The 26,405-nt window shown below is 43.7% G+C and overlaps 1 protein-coding gene across 13 annotated transcripts in view; it reads left to right on the top strand.

Moving 5' to 3' along the window:
- Nucleotides 1-26,405, top strand: part of LOC309343913 (very-long-chain enoyl-CoA reductase-like) — a 48,663-nt gene that overhangs the window by 444 nt on the left and 21,814 nt on the right. For 7 of the 13 annotated variants that reach the window (XR_014157410.1, XR_014157411.1, XR_014157412.1 and 4 more), the window contains exons 1-12: nucleotides 392-907; nucleotides 8,806-8,856; nucleotides 9,108-9,159; nucleotides 9,526-9,570; nucleotides 11,816-11,919; nucleotides 13,880-13,995; nucleotides 14,117-14,222; nucleotides 20,047-20,119; nucleotides 20,226-20,269; nucleotides 20,972-21,035; nucleotides 21,701-21,789; nucleotides 23,666-23,711. Coding sequence is in view for 8 of the 13 variants with exons in the window: in XM_081866136.1 (XP_081722262.1) it covers nucleotides 881-907; nucleotides 8,806-8,856; nucleotides 9,108-9,159; nucleotides 9,526-9,570; nucleotides 11,816-11,919; nucleotides 13,880-13,995; nucleotides 14,117-14,222; nucleotides 20,047-20,119; nucleotides 20,226-20,269; nucleotides 20,972-21,035; nucleotides 21,701-21,789; nucleotides 23,666-23,711 (817 nt within the window). In the remaining 5 variants the exon portion in view is untranslated. Of the gene's footprint in view, nucleotides 1-391; nucleotides 908-8,717; nucleotides 8,857-9,107; nucleotides 9,160-9,525; nucleotides 9,571-11,815; nucleotides 11,920-13,879; nucleotides 13,996-14,116; nucleotides 14,223-20,046; nucleotides 20,120-20,225; nucleotides 20,270-20,971; nucleotides 21,036-21,700; nucleotides 21,790-23,665; nucleotides 23,712-23,827; nucleotides 24,305-26,405 lie in introns of those variants that run through there. The other 6 variants (XM_081866130.1, XM_081866137.1, XM_081866131.1 and 3 more) reach the window with 6 other exon arrangements.

The raw sequence follows: 26,405 nt of genomic DNA, 5'->3' as shown, positions 1-26,405 counted from the left end.
CTGATTCTCAATACGAGATAGCAGAGTTGGGGGTAAATTTGTAGAGGGGAGGCCTTTTATTCTTCTCGGCTAGGAAGCTCATTGGGTGATCTGGGGTCAGCCAATGTATCTCTCTCCTTCATTGGGTTGTTGTGTGAATATGTTGTGTAAAATCCGCCTCCGCCCCCGAATTTATTACCCAGGTGGCAAGCAACCCAGGAGGACTAAGGGAGGATAAAAAAGTGTTGTTGTGTTTATTATATTTTCTAGTTCTTGTTTGTGAGCTGCTTCGAACTTTTCTGAGGAAAAGCGAGGTATTAATACGTATTAAGCAAGCAAACACTCGACCAGACGTGAGTAGTCACGTGAGGAAACCCAAGGCACATGGAGAGGCCAGGTGGACGTTCCCGCGCGTTTCTGTGCGCCTCGCGCGCGGCGCAAAGCCGCGCCCAGCAGCAGCAAACCCTCGCCGCCTCTCCGGGTCTCTGCTTTCCCCCCTTTTTGCTGCGGAGCTGCTGAGGAGCTGAGCGCACCCTGGCTGCATGCAGCAGCGGCAGTAGCAGCGGCGGCGGCGGCGGCGGCACCTCCTCCTCCTCCATCCTTCCCCCTCCAGGGGATGGGGCGGGAGTGATGGATGAAGGCGTAAGCTGGCCGAGCACCGCTGCCCGCCCCGGTCTGGACGCGCCCTCCACCTTCTTCCCTGCAGGGCTTCCTCCTCCTGGGGCTAAGGAATCACCTGACCGGCCGGAAGACCGGCCGGGGCCCCCCCAATTAAAGTGCATCCGCGGCGCAGACGGGAGGAGGAGGTGGTGGAGGAGGAGGAGGTGGCGCCGCCGGCGGCGGTGCCGATTGCATCCCCTACGCCGGCAGCTGGAGTCGGGGCCGGGCGGCCGCCTGCAAAATGGGCAGCAGGATTACTTTCTTCGAGGTGGGTGTCCCCGCGAGCCTGCGCTAGGGAGGAGGAGGACGCGCCAGTGGGGCTGGGGAGAAACCCCCAAGGGGACCCAGGGTTCCGGAGATGCACGGAAGAAGGCTGCGCCTGCGCCCTCCATCCTTGGGCTGGCTCGCAAAGGGTCCCTCGCCGGCGGGTGCCTTGATGATGAGATGATGATGATGATGGGCGGGGGAAGGAGCAGCAACTGCTCTCTCTGCCAGCGGGAACCCAGCACTGCCGCTGGATCCTTAAACACGTTGTCTTGCTGCAACCACTAGGGCTTGTTTCCTCTCCAGCTCAGGGGGGCATGGCCTTTAAACTCCTCCTAAAGTCTGAAGACCTAGGAGGACCCACTTTTAGACCAAGCATGCACTTGGAGACCCACCTGATATCTAGTGTTTGCCTTTGGTTGGTCCTGTGTCCTCCTGACCCATCAGGCTTGGGATGGAGGAGGGTGGTTGGGTTGTCTCTTACCAGCAGATTTTCCTGTTCTTTCCTGAGCAGGAACCTTGTCTGATGTTTTAGGGTTTTGTAGGTGCTGGTGTCTCCCATAGGGAAGCCCAAGAGTTCTATGTCTCTGTGGGAAGAGAATGACTTTTCTTGGCATTCCGGTACCTCATGGGTCCTGGGCAGCCACTTTGCCATGGCACAAATACACTTTGCATTCCACAGCAAACATACCTTTTTCTGCTCTGCGAAAAGCTTAAAAAACCCTTTACACTAAAAGAGTGAGCCAACACATGCATGTTGGCAGGCATGGGACTGTATTCATGGACTACAGATTTCAGGGAAGGGCCATGGCACAGTGGTAAAGGAACTGTTTTGCTTTCAGAAAGTCCTGGTTCAACTCTCAGCATCTCCAGGTAGGGCTGTGAAAGACTGCTCGGAACCCTGGTAGCTGCTGCCAGCCAGTGTTGACAATACCTGGCTTGGACCTGACTTGATATTAGGCAGCCTCCTTTGACTATCCAGATTTGTGTAGGCATCCCTTTCTTGATTACCTACCTACTTGGCTGTTACATCTTCCTTCTAGTAATAGCTGCTGCACTAACTTTTGCTTGTGATTGAAGAAGAGATGGTTGCCACCTTTGACAACCTAGTTTTCTAAGAACAACAAAGGGCTTTTATTGACAAGAGATGGGAACCTTGGGTTTGGAGGCCAAACACACCCCTCTAACTGGCCCTTCAGACTCTCTGCAGGCCATGCTCCTTGCCAAACCCAAACCCATGGAGTGCCTGTGCCTGACAAGTTTCCTTGTGCTGTGAGCATGCCTCTTTGCTTGCCTGACATCAGATGTAGGGGCAGGTAGGTGTAGCTTGTCAGAAAGGGCCTTGCAGGCTGAAAGGGGTAGATCCAATTGGACCCAATCAGACTTTCCCCTTTGCTGCTGCAGCCAGGCAAAACAATTCAGCTGATCAACTATTCTGGAGAGAATGTGGGTGTCCCTCCACTTAGCCCTGTCTTCCGCTATCGAAGGAGAAGCTGTGCCCGCGAGGAGCACTCCGAAAGGAGGTTGGTTCGTGCCAACTGTTTTATGTTTGACAAGTTGGGATTTTTGTTAACATTCCTTGGCGTCCCAGCTCCTTTGCCAGGAGGTAGGGAGGACTCTCAGGCTGTTTCTCCTATGGTTTATGGCTTGTGTTTTGTCTGGGTTCAAAGCACACACTAAACCCAAACATGGTTTTGTTTAATGTGGTGCTGAAGCAATCGCTGGTTGCTTGTTTTGGAAATTGGAGAAACTACTGCTTTTCAGCAAATCTCCCAATTTTGTGCTTTGTCATCTTATACATGCCTTCATTAGCATGCTAAGTGTGCTAACAGTGTCTTTTGTGCTTATAAGAGGGTTGGGTATATTATGACTGAAAATAGAACATAGATTTTGTTTCAGACTAATAGGTGAAGGTGAAATTGCACTGGCCACAACGATGGCAACTTCCTGGAAGACTAAACCGCCACCTGCCTTGTCAGGTTTTGTGTTGTGCAATCTGAGCTGCATTTGAACATATGTAATCTTAATTGAGCATGGTGATTTAACAACTTAAGGTGTTTCAGAAAAACAACAATAACATCCTGTGGCCAATCTTAAAACAGTGAGTTTGTTCTCAGCTTCTAATCTTGAAATACTTGTATAGAATATTTTTCAAAGCACCTAAACAATATTGGAAATTAATTGCCTGCTCTACCCCTGCCAACCTAGCAGTTCTAAATAACGTCAAAGTGCAAGTAGATAAATAGGTACCGCTCCGGCGGGAAGGTAAACGGCGTTTCCGTGTGCTGCTCTGGTTTGCCAGAAGCAGCTTAGTTATGCTGGCCACATGACCTGGAAGCTGTACGCCGGCTCCCTCGGCCAGTAAAGCGAAATGAGCGCCACAACCCCAGAGTCGGCCACGACTGGACCTAATGGTCAGGGGTCCATTTGCCTTTACCTTTACCCCACTTAAAAAAACAAACTACCGGTATTTCAGGCCTTGATCCAAAGAGAAATGCATACTACACATTTGTACTCAGAAATAATAACAGTTGGCAAAAACACTGGAGAACAAGAAAAATGCACAGGGCAGTGGTTCATTTCAGTGTGCACTTGCACATGAGATATTTCATAATTTGGACCAACGCTGTGTCCATAGGTGTTCTACAGATAGGCATAGTCAGTACCTGTGAAGAAAAAATTAGACACGAGAACGCACAATAATGAATCAACAATGAACCATGCTTTGTATGGTTTTAATTTTCTTTCAAATGTATTATGATTTTTAATTACAGTACCTTTAGTAAATTGCCTTGAGACTGTTGTTTAGATGGTGATGAATGTTGTTGTTGTTGTTTAGTCGTTTAGTTGTGTCCGACTCTTCGTGACCCCGTGGACCAGAGTACGCCAGGCACTCCTGTCTCAAACAGTTGTTAATCCCACACTTTCCATTACAATTTTCCAACACTTTGCTCCTCAATTTTTCTTGGGAGTGGGTTTGTTGTGCAAGAGTACCAGATTAATTGCACAACCAGAATTTGTTGGCACACCACTGAATCCCACCTACAAAATAATGACTGTCTGTAAGCACCCTTTATGACCAACATTTGGGCATGTGCCTTGCTTGGGGTTTGTTTGTTTACCTTTCTGAAACTCAGAAAGTTCAGATTCTTTTACTAGACAAAGATAAGTTATCGGGATATTTAACAAGCGCCTTTGATCTGCAAATAAGATATACTGTCCTGAATTACCCATAAAAGGGATGAGCCTTTCCTCTCAACTAAATAATGCAGACCAATCCCATAATGTGTGGAATCAAACCCATCAATAATACATTGAATAGTTTTTTGTCAGAAACATTATGAGCAGCAGCACTTAACTTGAGTCATCTGTAGTGTTTGGAGCTGTCTGGATCAGGACTCTGAAATCTTATTCCAGTGTTTCCCAACCTTGGGTCTCCAGCTGTTTTTGGACTACTGTTCCCATCATCCCTCACCACTGGTCTTGCCAGCTAGGGGTGATGGGAGTTGTAGTCCAAAAACAGCTGGAGACCCAAGGTTGGGAAACACTGTCTTATTCAGTCATACCTCTGATTACGTCCGCTTCATGTTACGTTCTTTCAGGTCACGTCCCGCGGTGACCCGGAAGTACCGGAAAGGGTTACTTCCGGGTTTCGCTGCTCCCGCATGCACAGACGCGCAAAATGACGTCACGCGCACGCACAGAAGCGGCGAATCACGACTCGTGCGTGTGCAGACGCGCCACTGTGGGTTGCACTCTTTTCATGTTGCAAACGGGCCTCCGGAACGGATCCCGTTCACAACCAGAGGTACCACTGTATTCTGGATAGCACAATATAAAAATTAATAAGCATGCGTTTTGCAAAGAAAGCCTCTCTCCAGGAGACCTGGCATAACCTCTAACCAACCCGGTTGAACACAACCCATCAGTCATGTATTGTGACTTGCCAGGCCCTTGACAAGTGCCCTGTTTTCGGAGTCCAGACAACCAGGAAAAATAGGAGTCTTTTAGAGGCCTGGTGAGTTGCCATATTTGGGCTGCATTTTGGCATGGGTAGGTCTGCTTTACAGAGTCCAAAGGCAAATTATGAGAAGTACTAATATTAAATGATTAGGAATTCACTGTGTTGGCTTTCTTAGAGGGCTTTTGCATCCACCCTAGGCTTGGAAATAGGTCATTCCAGTGCATGGATTTCTTTCCGAAAGAAAAGCATTTGTACTTGACGAATAAAAAGCAAGCTCTTCCTCAATAATTTATCCCCCCTGCCACCCTAACTGATATTAGTGGCAGTTTTAAGCGGTGACAGCTATGCTGAGTCATGTAGCTTCTGGGACCAATAGCAACTTCAATTTTTTTTTAGAGAGAGAGGTGGCTCAAATTGTGTTTTCCAAAACAGCAGTTTTAAAAAATGAAGACACAGCCAAATTTCTTACACTCCCGTCTTGTGTAGGAAAGGGCTGTTGCTCTGAACTGTGCCAACGTGAATGGCTTCTAACTGGTTTCCACCTGTGCCAATGAGGTACAAAACTAGGCCAGTGTGGTGTAGTGGTTAAGAGCGGTAGACTCGTAATCTGGTGAACCGGGTTCAATTCCCCGCTCCTCCACATGCAGCTGCTGGGTGACCTTGGGCCAATCACACTTCTTTGAAGTCTCTCAGCCTCACTCACCTCACAGAGTGTTTGTTGTGGGGGAGGAAGGGAAAGGAGATTGTTAGCCGCTTTGAGACTCCTTAGGGTAGTGATAAAGCGGGATATCAAATCCAAACTCCTGGTGGGATGCGGGTACCAGGTAACCCGTATTCCATCAGGACATTGCTGGCGCATGAGGCGGGAATTTATAGGCAGATCTAGGAGCATGTAAGGGTGGGTGGAATCGTATGCTTTCTCGGGTTTCGGTTCCATTGCTACACATGGCACAATGCAGAGAGGGCACTTGGGAACCCAAGGCAAAGAGAGTCCGGGTGTGTGGGTGAATGTTAAGATGCTTGTTCCACACTGTGGCATTGTTTTATAAAGTTTGCAAGCAGCAGATATTGCAGTGTAGCTTAGAACAGGAAAAACCCACTACTGTATACCTATGGAATTACAATTGTGTGATCTAGACAGTCTACAAAGGGGCACCTTTGCATTAACAGTTGTGTGCATGCATGTGCATTGTGTGAGTAGTGATCCCTGCACAGTCAGATGGTCTTTTGCAGATGTTGTTCTACTCGATAAACTTTTCTTCAGTGGATGCTCATCTAACTGTTCCAGTCAAGCATCTGTTTGTATTTCCTCCAGTGCTGCTGCTTGGCAACAGACAATTGCAAAGAAATAGTTCCCTGGCATGGTTTATTGCCAACTCTGGCAGAGGAATTTTGATCTGAAAATAGACTTACATGGAGAAATGCTTGGAAAGATTAATTTGACTACTGTACTAAGAAGTAATCAGGTGCTTGGGGTATAAGGAGAAATTAATGCTCTTGCTCTAATTAAATCAAAAGGAGGCTCACTTACACAAGCACTTTATAACAGCACAGGACTGATTAATTCATTTTGCACTGCTCTTATCCCAGCCTGCTTGTTCATAGATTGCAAAGTAAGCATTTTTCTCATGAGTGATTTTTTTTTGGGTGCGGATCAATATGGTATTTGGTTGTAAGTACCAAGTAAGACAATCTAGCAACAGGAAAGGGCTGGGATCTAAGTGGCTAACCATAAATGGGAAGAGGTGGTAATTAGGCCCACACGTGGGTTACACCACAGAGCCTAGGACTTGCCGATCAGAAGGTCGGCGGTTTGAATCCCCGCGACGGGGTGAGCTCCCGTTGCTCGGTCCCTGCTCCTGCCAACCTAGCAGTTCGAAAGTATGTCAACGTGCAAGTAGATAAATAGGTACCACTCCGGTGGGAAGGTAAACGGCGTTTCCGTGCGCTGCTCTGGTTCGCTAGAAGCAGCTTAGTCATGCTGGCCACATGACCCGGAAGCTCCCTCGGCCAATAAAGCGAGATAAACGCCGCAACCCCAGAGTCGGTCATGACTGGACCTCATGGTCAGGGGTCCCTTTACCTTTACCTATTCCTGCAATTGCTCTTAGAGCTTTTAAACAAATGTCATTTTCTAGAAAAAAGAAGTTCCAGAACTAACCATGAAAACCTCCCTTGTTCTCTTAGAATGGCAATAGCGTCAACCTGAGAGGTACCTGAGTTCTGGCGAGTTCTGACATTAAAAAAAAAAAGGCCTGTCTATGAGCATTTGATAAATTTAATTATTTCAAAGTTTATGTCCCACTTACAACATTGCATACTCAAAGAAGCATAATTTGACTTAGCAGTTCATTGGGAAAATACGTTGTACAGTGGTACCTTGATTCTCGAATGGCTTAGTTGTTGAACAAATCGGCTCCTGAACGCTGCAAACCCAGAAGTAAGTGTCCTGGTTTACAAATGTTTTTTGGAAGCCGAACATCCGATGCGGCTTCCGATTGAGTGCAGGAAGCTCCTGCAGCCAATTGGAAGCCGCACCTTGGTTTTTGAACGGTTTCGGGCGTTGAACGGACTCCTGGAACGGATTGAGTTCGAGAACCAAGGTACCACTGTATGCTGTACTAAAGAAATGTGCTTTAATTCATGAGGGGGGAAAATACCACTCCTGTAACAATAGTATACATACAGTGCAATCCTATGTAATATGGTATACATGTCTTCCCAGAAATAAGCTCCGTTGAATTTTCTTCCTCAGCAAATAAAATTTCAGGGAGGGATGCAATGACATATCAAGCTGATGTAAAAGTTCACTGAGTCAAGGAACCACCTGGAACGTGGTGGAACCATCTGGAACATGGTGGTGACAAGATAGGGCACTATAACACCTCTGTGCTAGCATTCCAGGGGTTGGACTAGACGCAGTGGTGTCCAAACTTTTTTCAAAGAGGGCCAGATTTGATGAAGTCAAAGTTAACCTTTTTTAAGGATTTTACCCCAAAGTTGAAAGTTGTTGAGCTTTTTTTTAAGATTGAAGGATTTTACCCCAGGAAATAAATTGCCACAGGGGCCGGATTAGGCCCCTGAAACAGACTTTGGACATGCCTGGACTAGAGGGTCCCTTCCAACTCTACAATTCTGTGATTCTATAATATTTAGCACTAGCAAGGGCACTGTTACACCAAGTTCATATACAATGCAAATACGGCTGGAAACAGTGCATAAAATGGATGAACTTCCTTACACCATTCCAGACACTACATTGGCACAACAGAGTGTGCTTATTTCTTCAGAGCTGCAGGATCCTTAGCGCAGCATGGATAATTTCATGGATAATTTTCATATATCACGAGAAACCGGTTTCAAGTCCATATTGTGATACCGGTTTCATAGTTTTTGGCCTGGCAATATACTGCGAATCATGATGTGAATTAGAGCAGGGCAATAGATTGTCCAAAACTGGTTTCAAGTCCATGTCATGACACTGGTTTCATGATTTTTGACCTTGCAATATATCACAAATCATGGTGTGTGTGTGTGTGTGTGTGCTATTCAAAAATCACAAGGGGGGGGGGGACCATGAAGCCAGCCAATGCCTCTACATAGCTCCATCCTTATTTCAGACACTGTGATATATCAGTATTTCAGATTTTTTTGTCTGGTGATACGTCATGGTGTTGAAAACTAGGTATCTCCAAGACATAATAATTTCCACTTGCCAGTTAGGTGCCACTCTGTTGTTATCCTCCAGTGACTCTGTGGATCACAGTTAACATTCTGTGAAGCTAAAAGGCTTATGTACACCCCCTGGTTGCAGAATGTGGCTTAGCAACCAGCTTAACAACTGTTGGTCTGATCACTGTTTCCTGTTCACACAGCTACAAGAAGCCGTCACAGCGAGATTGTTCTAGCGGATTTATTCACTTGGTATTTTCTCTTAGGTTGAAATCCTTGATTGGAAGACAAAGCAACAATTATGCTTTTTGGAAAAGGTAAGTAATCATAATGTTATTACTGCAATTTAACCAAATTTTGAGTGATCCGTGTGCTTTAGTTATATTTTCTTAGTAATTGTTTGAAGCATCCTGTTTGAGATGGATCAGCATCATTTTCCTCCATATCACAGATAGGGAAGCTCACCCTTAATTTCCTGTTTCCTAAAATGTAAAAAGGAACCGATTAGCTTGAAAAGCCTTTTTTTGAATGCCTGCATGCTTATAGATATATATTTTTTGTTACCTAGGTTGAGCCAAATGCTACAATAAGTGATATCAGGCTAATGTTCCATAAATTATGTAAGTATGTGTATTTTTCAAAAGAATCTGTTTAAAAAGTGAGGGAAGCTTTCCAGAAATGCTTGAATTATATGTCATTGCATGGAGCCTGAGCGCCACTGATGTCATACAAGCCATGTATCTTCTTCTATGTACTTTGAAGCAATTCTAGTAAACCTGTACAAAAAAGTAGTTATCCCCTCCCCCTTCCTTGGTTGCCCTTCCACCAATTTGGTAATTTGCTCATATTTGTAAATTCAGAAGTTCTCTGTTTGTGGCACAGACATCCCTGCCCCAGTGCTAGGAAACTGAGTGGACTTTATTATTATTATTATTATTATTATTATTATTATTATTAAAGTTGTGCGATTTTTTTTGTCCCTACAGATCCTCAGTGGTATCCCTCAAGGCAGTCTATAAGGCTTGATCCCAGTAAGTATTATATAGTGAAGTATTATTCTTATGATTTCATTTAAATACCGCTTTTCTTATCTTGGAGCAGTTTATAGTGAAATGTAAAACCCCATTACAATATTGCTGTATCATCGAAAAGATGTATTAATGTTAATTGGTAGCCACAGAAAGTATGAAACTCCAATAACATTAAAGGATCTGTCATCAAGAGACCCTTCATGGATCACTGCCTTTCCGTGGTGAAGGGGCTTGAATAACTCAGAGAAGCTATGAGCCATGCCGTGCAGGGCCACCCAAGATGGACAGATCATAGTGGAGAGTTTTGACCAAACGTGATCCACCTGGAGCAGGAACCGGCAAGCCACTCCAGTATCCCTGCCAAGAAAACTCCATGGACAAAGACAACAGGCATGTAAAAGTTATGACGCTGGAAGATGAGCCCCTCAGGTCGGGAGGGATCCAACATGCTACTGAGGAAGAGCAGAGGACAAGTACAAGTAGATTCAGAGCTGATTAAGCGGCTGGGCCAAAGGTCGCTCAGTTGCAAATATGCCTGGAAGCAAAAGGAAGGTTGAATGTTGTAAAGAAAAATATTGCATAGGAACCTGGAATGTAAGAACCATGAACCTGGGTAAGTTGGATGTGGTCAAAAATGAGATGGCAAGAATAAATATTGACATCCTGGGCATAAGTGAACTGAAATGGACGGGAATGGGCGAATTCAGTTCGGATGACCATCATATCTACTATTGTGGGCAAGAATCCCGTAAAGGAAATGGAGTGGCCCTCATAGTCAACAAAAGAGTGGCGAAAGCTGTACTGGTGATGTATGGAAGTGAGAGCTGGACCATAAAGAAGGCTGGTCACCGGAGAATTGATGCTTTTGAATTATGGTGCTGGAGGAGATTCTTGAGAGTCCCATGGACTGCAAGGAGATCAAACCTATCCATTCTTAAAGAAATCAGCCCTGAGTGCTCACTGGAAGGACAGATCCTGAAGCTGAGGTTCCAATACTTTGGCTACCTCATGAGAAGAGAAGACTCCCTGGAAAAGACCCTGATGTTGGGAAAGATGGAGGGCACAAGGAGAAGGGGACGACAGAGGACGAGATGGTTGGACAGTGTTCTTGAAGCTACCAGCATGAGTTTGACCAAACTGCGGGAGGCAATGGGAGACAGGAGTGCCTGGCGTGCCCTGGTCCATGGGGTCACGAAGAGTCGGACACGACTAAACAATAACAACAACAATCAAGAGAAGTCTATAATCCTGCAGTTGTAGAACTATGTTTATCGCATGTATGCTTGGGTAAAACAGAGCTCAAGGCATGGACCAAGGACTTGACCTGGAAGAGGCAGGCCATGCAAGCTGAGAATGTCTCTTGCTGTCTTATGTCCTTGTTCGGTCCTCTGTGCAAAGTGAGAATGGCAATGCTGTCAGGCCAACGGGTCCTTTTCTGGTCTTGGGCGACGCCCAACTTTACTACCATCAGCAGCTGGTCTTGGGCAGGACAAAACCATGCGTGCATATATAAAAGAGCAGTCATTCAACACTTACTGCTACACTTTTTATCTCTTCAGCTATTCAAGCTACTCCAAACAATGTGCTTATGGGAGAGGCCATAGTTCTATTGCTTTGCCTTTCTCAGGATCATTAGTCAACTCTTGACATCTTGTGTTTAAGGTTTTTTGGGGGGTATTGGGACTGGGCAGTACCCTTGCCTGAGCCAGTGGGGAGCTGCTACATGTGGGGAGTAGTCAGTTGTACACTAGACAGGTCACTGGTAGGGCTGATCAGTATATCTTTGTATCTTCCCAAACCGGTTTGAAGTCCAAATCATGATACTCGTTCCATAATTTTTGACCTAGCAATATATCGCAAATCATGATGTGTGTGTCTGTGTGCTATGCAAAAATCACAAAATGGGACAAACCCTGGAGCCAGCCAATGCCTCTACATAGCTCCATCCTTATTTCAGATATATCACAATGTTTAGCTGGGGATCAACCACAATGTTGAAAACCGGATATCACCTAACCCTAGTCAGTAAGGCCGTATATAGTTCTCACACTCCCATGCCCCCCGCTCCGAGTGAACATGGAATTTAATTGGAGCAATATGCTCCTTTTCAGCCAAGGCTGATTGCCATAAATGCAAAAGTGTTAGCAGGTCAACGGGAAATGCAGGCTTTTTGATTAGGAGTCATATGCTTCAGCGTTCCTCTTTGGCTGTCAAGCACCTTAAATTTTTCCTCTCTTCTTCTCAGAAGGAAAATCACTGAGGGATGAAGAAGCCCTTCAGCTGCTCCCTGTTGGCACAACCGCTACGCTCTATTTTAAAGATCTAGGGCCCCAAATAGGATGGACAATGGTGAGCTTCAAAGCCTCGAATGTTTTAATGTTTGCCTTAATTAATCCTTGCATACTTTCTCCTTGTGCTGGTGGTCAAGTCCCCAATTGTGCTTTGGTTTGCCAACTAGAACAATTGGTAGGAGTCTCTCCCCAGCCCTGCCATCTTTTTCTTTCTCTCTCGTTTGCTCTCCCCTCCTTTTTGTGTGTGTCTGAGTTATAAGATGGTGGGGTGAAGAATCCAAGGGCGGCGGGGGGGGGGGGCATAGAATTGCCACAAATACTTGGCAGGCAAACACATCGCAAAGCAGCAGTGGTTGCTTGGCAACACGACAAAACACAGCTTGTGGAAGGCAATGGCAATTAGGGGGTGTTGCAAGAAACAACAACACAGGGATCAGGTTTTCCTAAGTTAGGGCAAGAGACCCAGAGGCAGGCCAGCTGCCTGTCCCAGTCCTATTGAACAGGACCGTCAGCGACAGAATAGTGACCCTGGTTCCTTCTTCCTTTTTTTCTGACTGAGCCCCAGTGTCTGCAGAAATTCAACAGGTGAAGTGTTTCCAAGACATAAGGACATAGATATTTCCCCAGTTGACTTCTGTCTGTCACACCTGTTCAAGACACACATTGGCCTGACTGGAAAAGCTAGCATGGGAGCAAAGGCAAAGCTGGAATCTGTGGGAACAGGAGATAAGGAATTTGCTATTCACAGCTCCCCCCCTGCCCCTGCCCCAATACCTTCCTGTTTCCTCTTTAGTATGCCCTGTTATAGTGCTAGTAACTTACAAAGCTGAAAGCAGTAGTTTGAAATGTGAATATTATATGTATACAAATAGTATAATTCGCACCTAAGTTCTCTACTGCTGGGCATAACTGTTTCTCATCCTCCAAGCTTCTTCTCATTTGGACATTCCTGCACAGATGGAGGCGTCCTTGGCTGGGTTCCAACATAAGCACATGCTGTGAAAGGGGACATGGGGAGAGGGGAAGGAGGGGAAGCAAAGGAACTAGCAATGTGTTGGAATCCGTGGCATTAAGAGGAAGTAAGTGGCTCATGCGGAGCCAAATTTAGGACTAGGTGTCTTCTGCCTTTCATCTTGCCAGGATAACCCAAGTTATACAGTCTCTGTGAATTGTGCAGTTTGAGCATTTTTGCATCGTTAGTTGTCTTATTCTACTTGCACGTTTTAGAGGAAGGATAAGGCACCCAAAGGCCTGACGGCTAGATATTCTGCTCTGGTTGGTTTCTGAGTTTTCACCAGAACTTGCAATTCACGTCTTCAGAGACACGAAGGCTGCAGAATTCCTTAAGCAGCAGCTTAGATTACTCACACGCCAAATTCTCAGTCCCCACCCCACCCCACGAAAAATCATGCAGGACCTTGTAAAGCTGCCTGACTTTTGGGGCGTTCATCCAAGCCATGCTATATGCCCACTTCAATGTGGTTTTGCATGGATAGGGATAAACTGCTGGTAAAAAACTGTGTGTGTATGAAATAGCAAATGCTTCTTTGACATCCGTACTGATTGGAATAACAGCATACAGTGTTGGTGTAAGGAACCAAGCCATGGCCAACGTATTGACTAAAGCAGCCCCCCATTTTTTAATTGTTTGCCCCAGGGGCCCACTTGAAAATCTTTTGATGCTTGGGACCCTTCCCCCCATAAACCCAGACCAAAATGCCTGTTCCTCCCCCCAAAAAAACAGACAAAATGCCTGCCTCCCCCCAAAACAGACAAAACCAGCTATATACCCACCCGTGAAAAACAACAGACAAGAAAGCAAGACAACAACCTCCCTCAAAACAAGCAACCTGCCCACCAATACACACCTAAATAATAGGGCAAGGGGCCTTGACAGGTGCCATGTCTGAGGGTCCCCACAGGTGCCATACTGGGGACCTCGGTTTCCCTTTCCCTGGCATCCAGTGCTGCTGAGAATTGCCGTGGTAACCACCTAACCACCTCTCTCTTTTTTGCAGGTATTCTTGATAGAATATACGGGCCCATTGTTCATCTATTTTGCGTTTTATTTCCGTATGCCTTTTATCTATGGCCTGGATGACAGGTTTCCCTCGAGCCGGCACCCCGTAGTTAAGTAAGTCGCACTTCTAAGGCCGGAGGATTTAATTCTTGGGTTTGCCGCAACTTTATTCCGAAATGTCTTGCCGTATTTGTCTCTCTAGCTTTCTGAAACACTTTTATCTTGCTGTTTCTAGCCTGGCATGTATCTGCCATTCTTTCCACTACATCAAAAGGTTGATTGAAACAATATTTGTTCATCGGTTCTCCCATGGGACTATGCCACTGAGGAATATTGTTAAGGTAAATTTGCCACACAATCTACTCACAGCCCTTCTGTAAAATTCAGATCTGGCCGCCACCTTTAGCACGGCAGTCACCAAACCCTTGGCACGGCTTTCGGGGTACGGTGCTGCCTGCTGCCACTCACAATGTTAACATCGATGTGACCTGTTAACATTAACACCTCACTACTGAAGCTTGTTTTTTCCACATTACCATTTTTATTTCTTCCATAGTTTTTTCTCCGACTGTTGCTCTATAACCACTTAATCCCTTCTAGCCAAGCGCAAAGGCCCTCCTTGACAGTGTGAGTTTCCTCAGCTCAGTGCTTTGCATAGCAAAGGTCCCGGGTTCAACCCCAGCTTCTCCAGCTAGGGCTGGGAAATCTGGGGAAGCCTCTGCCAGTCCTTGTTTACAGTTCTGAGTTAGATGGACCAATGGCCTGGTGCCATATAAGGCAGCTTCCTATGCTCTGGAGCATACTTTCGACTCCATCTAGGGAGCTAGTGGGCTTATTGCAGCAAACAAGCTGGAACTGGGCTTGACACTTGATGTAGGCCTGTTGTTGAAAATGACAGCCCCCCTGTTGGATTCCTAGGGGCCCAGTTCTTTGTGGGGGGCCAATAATTTTTTTTGGGGGGGGGAACTGGGACCCCCAATGTTAAAAATATGAGGGCAAGCATGGAGCTGAGCGTGGCTTCAGTAGTTGACTCCTCCACCTGCCACTGCCACCTGCCATGAGGGGAAGAGGAGGCCAATCGTGGAGCCCAGTGTGGTGCCAATGGCTGGTGGCTCCTCTTCCTGTTGTGTAAGGGAAAAACAGGGGAAGCAGCCCCAGGCCAGTGGCAGGAGGAGAGGAGCTAGAGAGGAGGAGCCACAGGCCAGCTGTGCTACCGCCATGTTCAGCTCCGCCCTCCAGCTCCTCCGTTCTGATGTGCACATGCGCACCATCAAGGCCCTCCATCTCCCTTGCAAGTTGGCGTCTCTTCAGCCATTGATGAGAGCAGAAAAACACACTGCATGCTGATGTCATTGCACAGTAAAAGCTATTTGAAAAATTGGCATGGGACTACTGCGCTGTCCTGTTGCGTTGCCTAGTTCAGCCCAATTTACTTCCAGGTCACCTTCAATAACCCATAACGATTGCCACACATAAAGCAGCCTCTCCCAGCCACTCTGCCACATTCCTTCCAGCTTTCACTCCTCTCTGTCCCTACATTCCGCAGTGTTGCCACATGGCCTGAGCCCTTGCACCTTTCCCTTGCCCATGTTCAGGCTCCCTACACCCCACTCTCTAGGGCTGCTGTTTTCCTTCACAACTTGTTTCCCCAATAGTCTTGTCTTCTCAGTTGCTTCCTTGTTAGCCTTCTCCACCTGAAAGAGGAGACAGGACTGTTTTTGAGAAGGAGAAATTTGAACTGCAGCAATAATTGTCGGTGAACGCTGTACAGTTTGGAAAGTTGTTTTCTTTTATTTATTTTTTATGTTGGTTGGTTATGTTGGTTATCTCCCACAAACTTACCTCCTGAGACATGACCCATGTGGTCGTTGCCCAGACTGACAAATGAGAAGCAACAGGGATAGAAGCTATTACCATCTTACAGTTCCCATTCCCCAATTGGTCCCTTCAGTCCTGATAATGTTAGTGGGAATTGTGATATCATCATGACATGATCTGTGGCTTCCACTGATGTGCTCTGAGGTACCACCCTGTGAAGGAAACGTCTGGTGTTTTCTAGCCCATAAACATGTTCTGCATTTTCTGCTTTTCTCTGTGAACACACTCTGGGTTTAAGCTCTGATCTATATAGCATGCTAGGGTCAGTCCTCACATTAAAAATAAAATAAAATAAAATGTGGTGTAGCCCTTGGGGAACTGAACATTCAGAGTGCTTATGGGGGATTGAATTATTTGAATGCTCTCCCATGCTGAAAACTCCTTCAAGGTGGAAATAAAACACACCTGGGAGAAAGTGTGTGTGCTACCATTGTATACTACCTTTCATCATCTAGTGTGATGCTTTTTAAATTATTAAGTGGAGAATATATATTATATTTCACCTACAGTGTGAAGTGGCACTCTATCAAAATGGTTGTTCCTTGTGTCTTTATGAGTTTTAAAGACTTGGATGAAATTTTTGAATGGTAGGTGCAGAGCGCTTCACAGAAAATCCGCCTTAGCTATCTTAAACATACACTGGAAGCAGAGTATTATTAAATAATTCCACCTAGATTGCAAATAAGAATGGTTAGACTGTGCATTTGAAATACAGGTGGTTAAGCTGTTCTGTCAGGTGGCAATTGGAAAAAACTTGGCTTTGCGTGAATGCCTGCCTTGTTGGTGTTTCTAGGCCTGTATCCTTTGCATGAATTCAGTTTGACTATTCTTTCTTGCAGTGCTCAGTTTCTGTTTCAGAAATAACTTCTAGAGAGCCAGCTTGTAGCACCCACAGGACCTTGGTGATTTCAGAAAACGTGGGACCGCTTCTGGGCTCACAATCTGAAACCGCTCGCATGGGAGCGCTGTTGGTTGACAAACAGTGCCTACACTTGGGAGTTTTTTGTCTTGTCACTACGTTTTGATTGATGGTGTGGGCCATGTAGGAAGGCCATGTTTGGAGATGCTGGTATTACCAGAGTGCATATCGCATGGACGTTGATGTCTCTGGTGGCAGCCCAATTCCCAAGGCGCTTTTGTTGTAGACTGGTGTTAACATCTGAACTCAGCCATAGAATCAGCAACGCATAGTGCCTTGTTCCAGCAAATCTACCCGTGCTTATAATTAGTTAAATTTTCTGACAGCTTGTATAAAACAGCTTGGATAAAATACTTTATTTGGCCTGGGCATGTGAAAATTCTGTTTAGGAAATGCTATGATATATATTGTGTAGAATGGCTGATGGAATTGCATAGAACCGTTAGCAGCTCCTGTTAATATGGGTATATGAAGAGAAAAGTTAGTGATTTTTAACTAATGAAATGGATCCAAATGTACTTGCCATGGCAGTGATGAAATGAATATTTTCGGTTTCTTTCTTCTTAGATCTGCTGCATCCTGCCAGTAACCCCACTTAATATTTTAAAGACAAATGGTAGCAAGGATTATTCATGTTGCACATGAACATGTTCACCTATATGGTACCCAAGATTTCTGTCATCTTTCCATGCACTTTTTCTTAGTTTCCGCTTAAGGCTATAGACCTCCTTGGTTAGGATACAACTCTTAAGAGTACAGCTCTCTGGAATGTTTGTAGAGGTCCTTTTGATGGTGCTTTAAGTGCTTCTAGTAAACCCCTGTGCTGAATGACAATGCATCTGAAGAATAAGTTGGCTAGTGGCAGCTGGCCAGTTATTTTATTACTGCTATCAATTTCAGGTGAAGTGGAGATCACTTACTCTACAGTCTGTTATTCAGACTGGCTTATGTTATTATGTAGTTCACATTAATTACAGCATTTACCGTTCGATCTGGTCCAATGCAGATACTTATCCTTAAAAAGTATTTTTATTCTGTCTTGGAAGAACATCAAGATTGGGTGAGAACAAACATAGCCACTGATGGCTTGCCTATACAGTAGCCGCTTTGGTTATTGTCAGGACCTAGTAAAAAAAAAATCTCTGTATCTTCTTCTAGCATACTCACCTGAGAGATTCCACAGTGTGGAACTGTCTACAGTTACACAATGCAAAATGAAGACACGCATAATATTTTTAAACCGGTAGAGGTCCCTAGGAAAAGGGATTGATTGTTAAACTACTCTGGTAATTATACAGCTGTACCTTGGATGTCTGGGTTCCAAAGAACGCTTGCAAACCGGAACACTCACTTCCGTGTTTGCGGTGTTTGGGAGCCAAAATGTCCGAGTATCGGGATCCAAGGTACAACTGTAGTTCTGTGAGGGGGTGTTGTTAACCAGTCCCAGCACCCTTAACAAAATTACAGTTCCCAGGATTCTTTGGCTGTTTAAAGTGGTTTGATGCTGATTTACCTATAAAGTGCAGATAGGGCCTTAGGACTTCTTGACCTGGCCTTTCAAATGTTAGAATCATAGAGCTGGAAGGGAACTTGAGGGTCATCTAGTCCAATCCCATGCACTGCAGGCGCCATTGTTGGACAACTCTCACCATCACTGGACATTGGCCATGTGGCTGATGCAAGTTGCATTCCAGCAGCATTTGGAGGTCTCTGAAGTGAATGAGCATTCTTCTCCCAATGATACAAAAACGCATTAATACAAAAATCACCTGCCGCAGCTGCATTAACTATTGAAAAAATATTTATAAAAGGGGACATCACAATTATTAAAGCGATGGGGCTGGGTAAATGAAAACACAAGGAATAGCAATGATACTCTGTGGAGCTTTGTTAACATAGGAATAAGAGGCTTTTGGTTGTGGCTGCATTTAAGAAGTTGGCCTGTGATCAAGGCCCTGCATTGCCAAGTTTCACACCAGTATTGGGGACCACTCACTTTTATTAGCTGCTGCCTCAGTGCATTAGGCTATGTTAGCATTGGAAAAGAAAAGAAAAAAGTGTATTTGGGCACCAAGTTTCTTTCTGCTATGTGTAGTTGAACATTATCACAAGAAGTCTACCTTGGTCTAAGTTAAATTAACGTTTGAGAAGCTGTCCGTTCGGTTGAAGACTTTTAAGAACAGTGGCTCATTCACATTTCATGGGATTTCCACAATTCCCAACATTAGCTGGGAAAGCCCATGGGTGCCTTCTGCACAGAGAAAGTTCCAGAGTAAAAGACATAACAAATTGGGGCTCGTGTTCTCTCGTTAAGTGCATTATAAACGCTAGTAGAGAGCTTAACTCTGGGGTCAGAAGCGTTTAAAAGTTATGAACTTTCCTCTGTGCTACAAGCAAATGAACATCAAATCCAGGCTTAACAAATAACTGTGAGGAAAATGTTCTCATTTTAAGAGCTATTTCCTTAAAATTTCTCCTCTGTTCTGAAATTTATAAACGTTGGGGTTTTTGGCGGAATGTTGCCAAATAATGGGCAGGTCCTGGTCTTTGTTTCAGTCAGAACTCTCCAGAACTGAGTTCTGGCACCTCTCAAGTGGGCGCCATTGCCGCTCTAAGAGAACAATTTTTCTTGAAAAATAGCACTGGGCAATAATAATTGGAATGGTCTTCTGTTTAGTAGTGAAATAGCTGATAGGAAGTGGGCTTGTCTCAATAAAGGGAAGAGAAACATAAGGCGCTTCCATATACTCTGTTCTTAGGCATACATTTTTGTGGGTGTCTCTCCCTCAGGGTAAGAGCAGAGAGAAAGCTTTGTCCCTCCTCTCAACTGTCTTGCTAATTTAGGGAGCAATTTTGTGTTCCCTGGACTGAGGGGCTGTAGGATTATGATGACCTCCCTCTCTGTGGGAGATCCACCTGGACCAATGGTGGAAAGTTAAACGGTAGAGCCAGAAACTGAATTCTTCCAAGGACAGGTCAGAGAAAGGCCTTGGATTTGCCAAAGCTGCTGTTTCCCAGAAAGGGTAAAAAAAAACAAACTGGTAGACCAGTTCCTCACCTATTAGCGTCAACAGGAGAGAATTGAAAGTGCTCCCCTCCTCCTGTTCTGAATGGCACAAACCACACAATCACTTTAGGCTTGCTCTGTTGGCTTGTTCCATAGAACTTAATAAGAACCATTGAGAACAGAGTCATTTCTTGCATAGCCCCTACCTAGGATTTGCTTCTGAGCCACAAAAAGGTGTCACAAAGAAATGGAAACCCGGAAATTGGTATTAAATCGTAGCAATAGCCCCGCATAATGTAAAACATTAACACAAATATAAATGGCTTCCCCCCTTTTCCTTTTTTTGTTTTTGTTTTTACAGAATTGTTTCTATTACTGGGGATTTGCTGCCTGGCTTGCTTATTATATCAACCATCCTCTTTACACACCGCCCTGTAAGTAGCAGCATAACAAACATTTTACTTTTTATTTGGTTTTAGCATTTCATTAACGGTGCTAACCGAGAGCTAAATTGAACCTTCCCTTGTTTTTGTCTTGCAGCTTATGGACAAAAGCAGGTCAATCTTGCTTTGATCATGTTCCTGGTAAGTTGCAAATATAAATACTACATTGTAAGAAATTTCCTTTGTTGTACTTTAGATAGTATATGGAATGGGCAAATGCAGAGGTACAAATGGCAACTATATTCCTGACTGCAGCTTAAAATGCTAGTTTCAGTAGAGAGAAAGCTCCCTCCCTCCCCTTTGTCTGACGGGTTTTATAGAATCTGGGATGTGGCAATTACATATAAACTCATTTACTATGTGCAAGCAAGGAGCAAAGGATTATAGGAAAATAGATTTATAGAGATATGACTTGCTTCTTTTTGGATTGACAAATTTAAATAATTTAATAATAATAATTTTAATTTAGTAATTTAAATAATACCATGGGCACAATTTCTTTTGGTTTGAAAAATGATTTTTAAAAGAAATGTTGCACACACACCCTTTTCGTATAATAATAGGTTATAAATGCAAAATTAAGTAAACTGATTGAAATGGTGCTGAAATCTTCCAATGAATTAAACCACTGATGCCACTTTAAGGGGGATTTTTATAAAGGGACACAGTGTGCGGGGAGGGGAGCTTTATCCCTTCCCTCCCCAGCTATGATCCTGGTGCTTAGTGTAATTGGGCTAATGAGAACATTGTTGTTTTACTAATCCTCATAATTGTATTTGTTCAGAGCGCTTTTTATTTAAAGCAGTCTTTGTTTTAATTGTCTTTATTTCTGTCTCATTGCAGACATGTGAAGCTGGAAACTTTTCTATCCATGTTGCACTTAGTAATTTGAGAAGAGATGGTAAAAGTTGAGTGCTTAGTTTCTATTATTATTATTATTATTATTATCATCATCATCATCATCATCATCATTAGTTGGCTTGAGTTAGGGTGGGCTTTCAAAGGTGTAAACTGACCTCCCCCTCAGCATTTATTTATTTTGGTAAAGATCGTTAATACTTCTGCAATCCTTGAGGTTCCTCTAAGCCTGTTGATACCTACTAGTCGGTGCTGTTTTGGTTACAAAAGGCTTTGCATCAGAGAATTAGTTCATATTAGTATATTGGATTAAAGCTACAATTATTCTAGGCAGACAGTCCACTGCAGGAACTGCCTGAAGGTAGTCAGTCAGCATAGGTTATTGGCTAATGACATTGCCATTTTAAAAAAAGATTTCCAAATATGCAAGGCAAGGGAGCAGGAAAAAGGACTGTCTAGTCTTACGGAGAGCGAAAAATGATTCCTAGCTTAGCTCATGATAGAATGGTCCTTTTCATCCCATCCCACAGCTGATCATTCTGTAATCCAGAAAAGAGCAGACTTCAGACTTGCAGGAGCTACTTTGGGTTTTACCAGAACCCCTATATTTACCAACTAGAGCCATGCTGTCAAACCATATACTATAGGGAAAATACGTCTGTATACAGAAAGTACCACTAGTTTTACATTTCTGTGGACCTTTTAAATCAATAGGATCCAAGACCAGTAAGATCCCTTATCCGACGAAGAATCCTTTCACATGGCTGTTTTATTTTGTGTCCTGCCCTAACTATACTTATGAGGTATGTATGTTTGACAACTGAACGGACCGCTAATGTTTAGCTTATGCTTAAAGATTGGTGTAAGATTTTGCTTTCATAGGGGAGTGTAAAGAAATGTTCAGGATTCCATGGGGGCAACTTCTGGGATGAGAAACTCAGTAAAATGAATGTATTTTATTACCCCACCTTGGGTACAAAAGCACAGCTGAGTTGCATCTCAAACACATCCTTTATTTTGAGACAGCGTTTAAGCTGCACCTCTCAGTGAAACTGATGAAAAAAGGGTAAGATAAAGATTGTTTTTTTAAAAATTGCCCAGTGAAAGAGCTAAATTAGTCAGATAATGAATTGGAGTGTGTAAACAGGAGTATTGCAGGAGGTTGTTTGGAGGACTGTGCAACTATCCAGGCCCTATTACATTTTCACGTTATGGCAGAGCTGGCTCTACTATGAATTAGGCCAGGCATAGGCAAACTCGGCCCTCCAGATGTTTTGGGACTACAACTCCCATCATCCCTGACCACTGGTCCTCTTAACTAGGGATGATGGGAGTTGTAGTCTCAAAACAGCTGGAGGGCCGAGTTTGCCTGTGCCTGAATTAGGCCGTGTGACACAGCCCACCTTTGCAGTACTAGCAAAGGATAGAAAAATTACCTGTTATTTAGCTGCTTGCATTTTTGTGTATGTGTTTGTGCGTGTGTTCTTTGGATTTTGTGTTGGACATCAAAATATTCTGAGCTCTGTCTCTACGTCATATTGACTTTTGCGTTTGGAGCATAGGAATTTATTGTTTGGCTTCATTGTCTTACTTGAGACTTCCAGCGTCATTTGCTGCAAAGGAATGTTGCAGCAGAGTGTCACTTTTGTAGGAATATAGACTTTATGGAGCGAGCAAGAGTGGGGAAATGCATTATGTACCACGAAAACAGATGCAGTTACTATGCAGATAGCAACAGCATGTGTGCACATATGAGTTTTCCATGGAGAACTCCCTTCAGAAGCTACCACCTAAAATTCAGAGAGAGAGATTTTAAAGGATGTCGGGAGGACGTTTGTGTACATGTACCTGTTTTAAAAGCTCTCATACCGAATTCCCAAACTTTAAAAAAAAAAAAAAACTTGAGAAGAGTATAAAGAAGTGTTGGGGGCAGCTTCTCAGGTCACTTCCAGATTATTAAGCATTCATCCTCATTGTTTGTGGGGAGATTATATGACATCATATCAAACCACTGTTGTCCCTGTTTCCATAACACAAAGTCTTTCTTTAAAAAAACCCTTTTTTTTGTACATGAGTGTCAAATCCACTTAAAATGTACAACCTGAATTTACCCGTGTGCGATTGAATCCCACCTGCAAAATAGTGACTCCCTGGAAAATGCCCCAAACTGGGAACATTCTTAGGAAGAAAAATATGAGCACAAAGACTTGGTTAGGATAGGGGTACAGCTGTATAGGCCATAGGTCTTGGAGGTGAGTGACTGGCTAACTGGTTGCATAAATTTTGACTGACCAGGTTTACAGGTGTGTGAGACTGGCACTTGCATTCACTGCCTCCATTCTGTCTCAACAGAAACTAAATGCAGTGTTCTAGAATTCTAGACTCATAATTTTAATTTTTTTCAAAACTGAAGTGTGTATGTGTGTCGGTCTGTCGAGGTTGCAAAAACAACACTACAAGGGGGCTGTGCTTTTGTGGATTCTGGTCCATATATCCAAACAGCTCCAGTTACTTATCTGGTTGTGTGCATGATTTTATTTCAGTTGTTTTATTACTAAGGTTTTTACAAGCTGATATTAAAAAGAGATGCGTTTTGTATGTATTTTTTAAAAAGGGGACTAGGTTGTTTTAGCAGTTTTTATTGTGTGAAATAGTTTTGCATTTTCTTCACCATTACAGCTGGGGACATGGATTGGTTTTACTATCATGACTCAATGCGTTCCAGGTGAATAAGATTCTTGGTTTGAAAATTTTGGGCTAATATTCCAGCTACAATATTTCATAAACGTTGACCTCTCTCTCTCTCTTTTCTCTTTTTCTTTCTCTTTCTCTCTCTTGCAGTGGGACTCTTCACCTTTCTTTGTTTCATTCAGATGTCAGTCTGGGCAAAAGATAAACACTGCACCTATATACGAGAGTTTAAGGATTATCCTAGTCTTAGAATGTCTATCATTCCTTTCTTACTGTAAGAACAAGGTCGTTGGGTTTTTTAAATTAAATTATCAGAAACAAAGTGGATGAGGCTGCATAGACACAACCACAGGCAAAGAAAATAAGTTAGGGTATGAAGATAATTTAGGCAAGGTTTCCCAGGAGCATGCAGAAATTACTATCTAGTGTGGAATTCCATGGGCTCAAAATCTACATAGTGGGGTTGGAGAGCTGGGGGGGGGGGAGGATTTCACATCTGGCAACCAATGCGCCCCTTTGGTTTCAGATAGTACATGGGTAGTACATCTACCCTTCAGGTAAGACCAGTTACTATTTACTACGGTGGACAATAAAGTCACTGGATTGGGACGTACCACAGCTATCCCCAAGTGCTGAAGTGGATGCTAACCTGGTTGAATGAGCAAATAGATGTCTTGGCCGGGGCAGCTTGAGGGATTCATAAGCTGGGGAAATGCAAGCCCGTATCCATCTGGCAAGGGTGGAACTTGAAACCCTCTTCCACAGAGATGAAAGGGTGGAAGGACACAAACCAAGGAGTCCACTGTTCTAATTTCTTGCGTTCAATGAATGTACAGCTTTAGTGGCTGATGAACGCCTAAAGAATGCCAGTCCTTTCCCCTAGGGTGCTTTGGATTAGGACAGAAAGTTGGAAGAATTGATTCCTGTCGGACATGGAATCTCGAAAGTACTTTCGGCATGAAGGTTCAATCTGCGCAGCACTACTTATGGAAGATGCAGAGATGTTTCACCTACCTCCCACAATTCTTAGCTCCTTGGTAGCGTGGTGAGAGAATTACCCAATCCTGTGGCTTCATCGTCCACCATAGTAAATACATTACTTCTGGTAAATGAGCCACCAGATTCATCTACCCATGTACCAAAGGGGCACATTGGTTGTCAGATGTGAAATACATTGGCATTATTTTCAGCATTCCTACTCCGCTAATATCTTCATGTGGGATTTGTGGGATTCAGTATTGGTTTTATCTTCTCCCCCAATCCTCATGTTGTCATCTTTAGCCATGAAGGGTGTTCAGAGCTAACTGTTTGGCAAAGGTATTATCCACCGTTGCCGAAAGAATACGCTTTCTGTAAAAGTCTGGGCCAGGCCCTGTGGCAAAAAGGAAGCATGAGAATTGGGTGTGAAACAGTCTGGAATTCCACAAACAGATAAGTTTTGAGGGAGGGCAGTTCTGGATGATATGTTTATTGAGCGTTCATCCTGATTTGTTTCCAGGGAGGTTAGATGATGTTGCATCAAAGCAATTATTATTGTTTTCCCACTCTTTCTGGTGTGTTTCCCTTCACTTTCCTTATTGCAAAAAAAAGTCTGACTTTGGGAGAAAGTGGGGTTGTTGTGAAATAGCTCCAAATCTGCTCTAATTGTGCAACCTGATTTCCCCAGTCAGTATGTGATTGAATCCAACCTGAAATAGCAATAGCCTGGAACTGCCCAGTCTCTGGACAAATTGTGCTTCAAAGCTGAGGCATAGAAAGCGCTGTGGGCAGCTTCAAATCAAGCATTTGCTGTGGGAAATACTTTTACAATGTGAATGAAAGTGGTACACAGAGAGAGAGAGAGAGAGAGCGCGCGCGCGCGCATTGGGAATGAGAACAACATAGTTTATATGTTCAGAATAATCATTTGAAACAGACCTGTTGGGAATGAACCATTTCAGACTGCAAGGCGAGAGTTGCCTATATGAATGTTTCCATTGCAAGAAACTCCCAGATTTATATAAAACTTGAACATGAAGGAAAAAGGGTTCTTGTGTGTCTCTTGCCCTATTTAGCATGCTCTTGTTGTCTTAATGGATGGCTGATAGTTGTATTTTGTATTAGATTTTAATATTTTGGGACTTGATGCTATGTTTTGGATCAGCTGTTTTTTATTTATTCATTGTGGTTATTTTTGTATTGGTTTTTATTTAGTAAGTTGACTTGACAGGGTTTTAATCTTAAAAGTGGTCCAGAAATATTTTAAATTATTACATCCAGGGTGTCCTGTTAAATGGAAGAAGCATTCAAACATTCACCACCCTGCAGTCTGAAGTGATGCAATACCAACAAGGCTATCATGTGATCATTTTACTTGCATTTCTCATTCTTGGAAAACACTTCATGCTATACCCTGGTGCATGCTTACTTGAGAGTAGGGATAGCAAATCAGTTAGTCTTGGTTCTCTCAGTTTCTCATGATTGTAGTCTTAAATTCGGCCCCCCACATTTATGCAGCATTTTGTGAATTTTCTGTTAGAAAATATCCTCCTGAAAATGCTTCAGCATTTTAATATGAATTTCTGCTAGAAAACACATTTTTGTATGCCGTTTTGACTAATGCACACGTTTTTGCAAGCAATGTCTCCTTAATATGATGCATTTTTAATGTTATTTTCACTAATATTCATTTTTATGCACACTTTTAACTACTGTATGCATTTTTGTAAACATTGGTTGGTTGGAGAAT

The sequence above is a fragment of the Podarcis erhardii genome (genome assembly GCF_964252035.2).
Source record: "Podarcis erhardii genome assembly, chromosome: 6".
NCBI lineage: Eukaryota > Metazoa > Chordata > Lepidosauria > Squamata > Lacertidae > Podarcis > Podarcis erhardii.
This window is presented reverse-complemented; position numbering and strand designations above follow the sequence as displayed.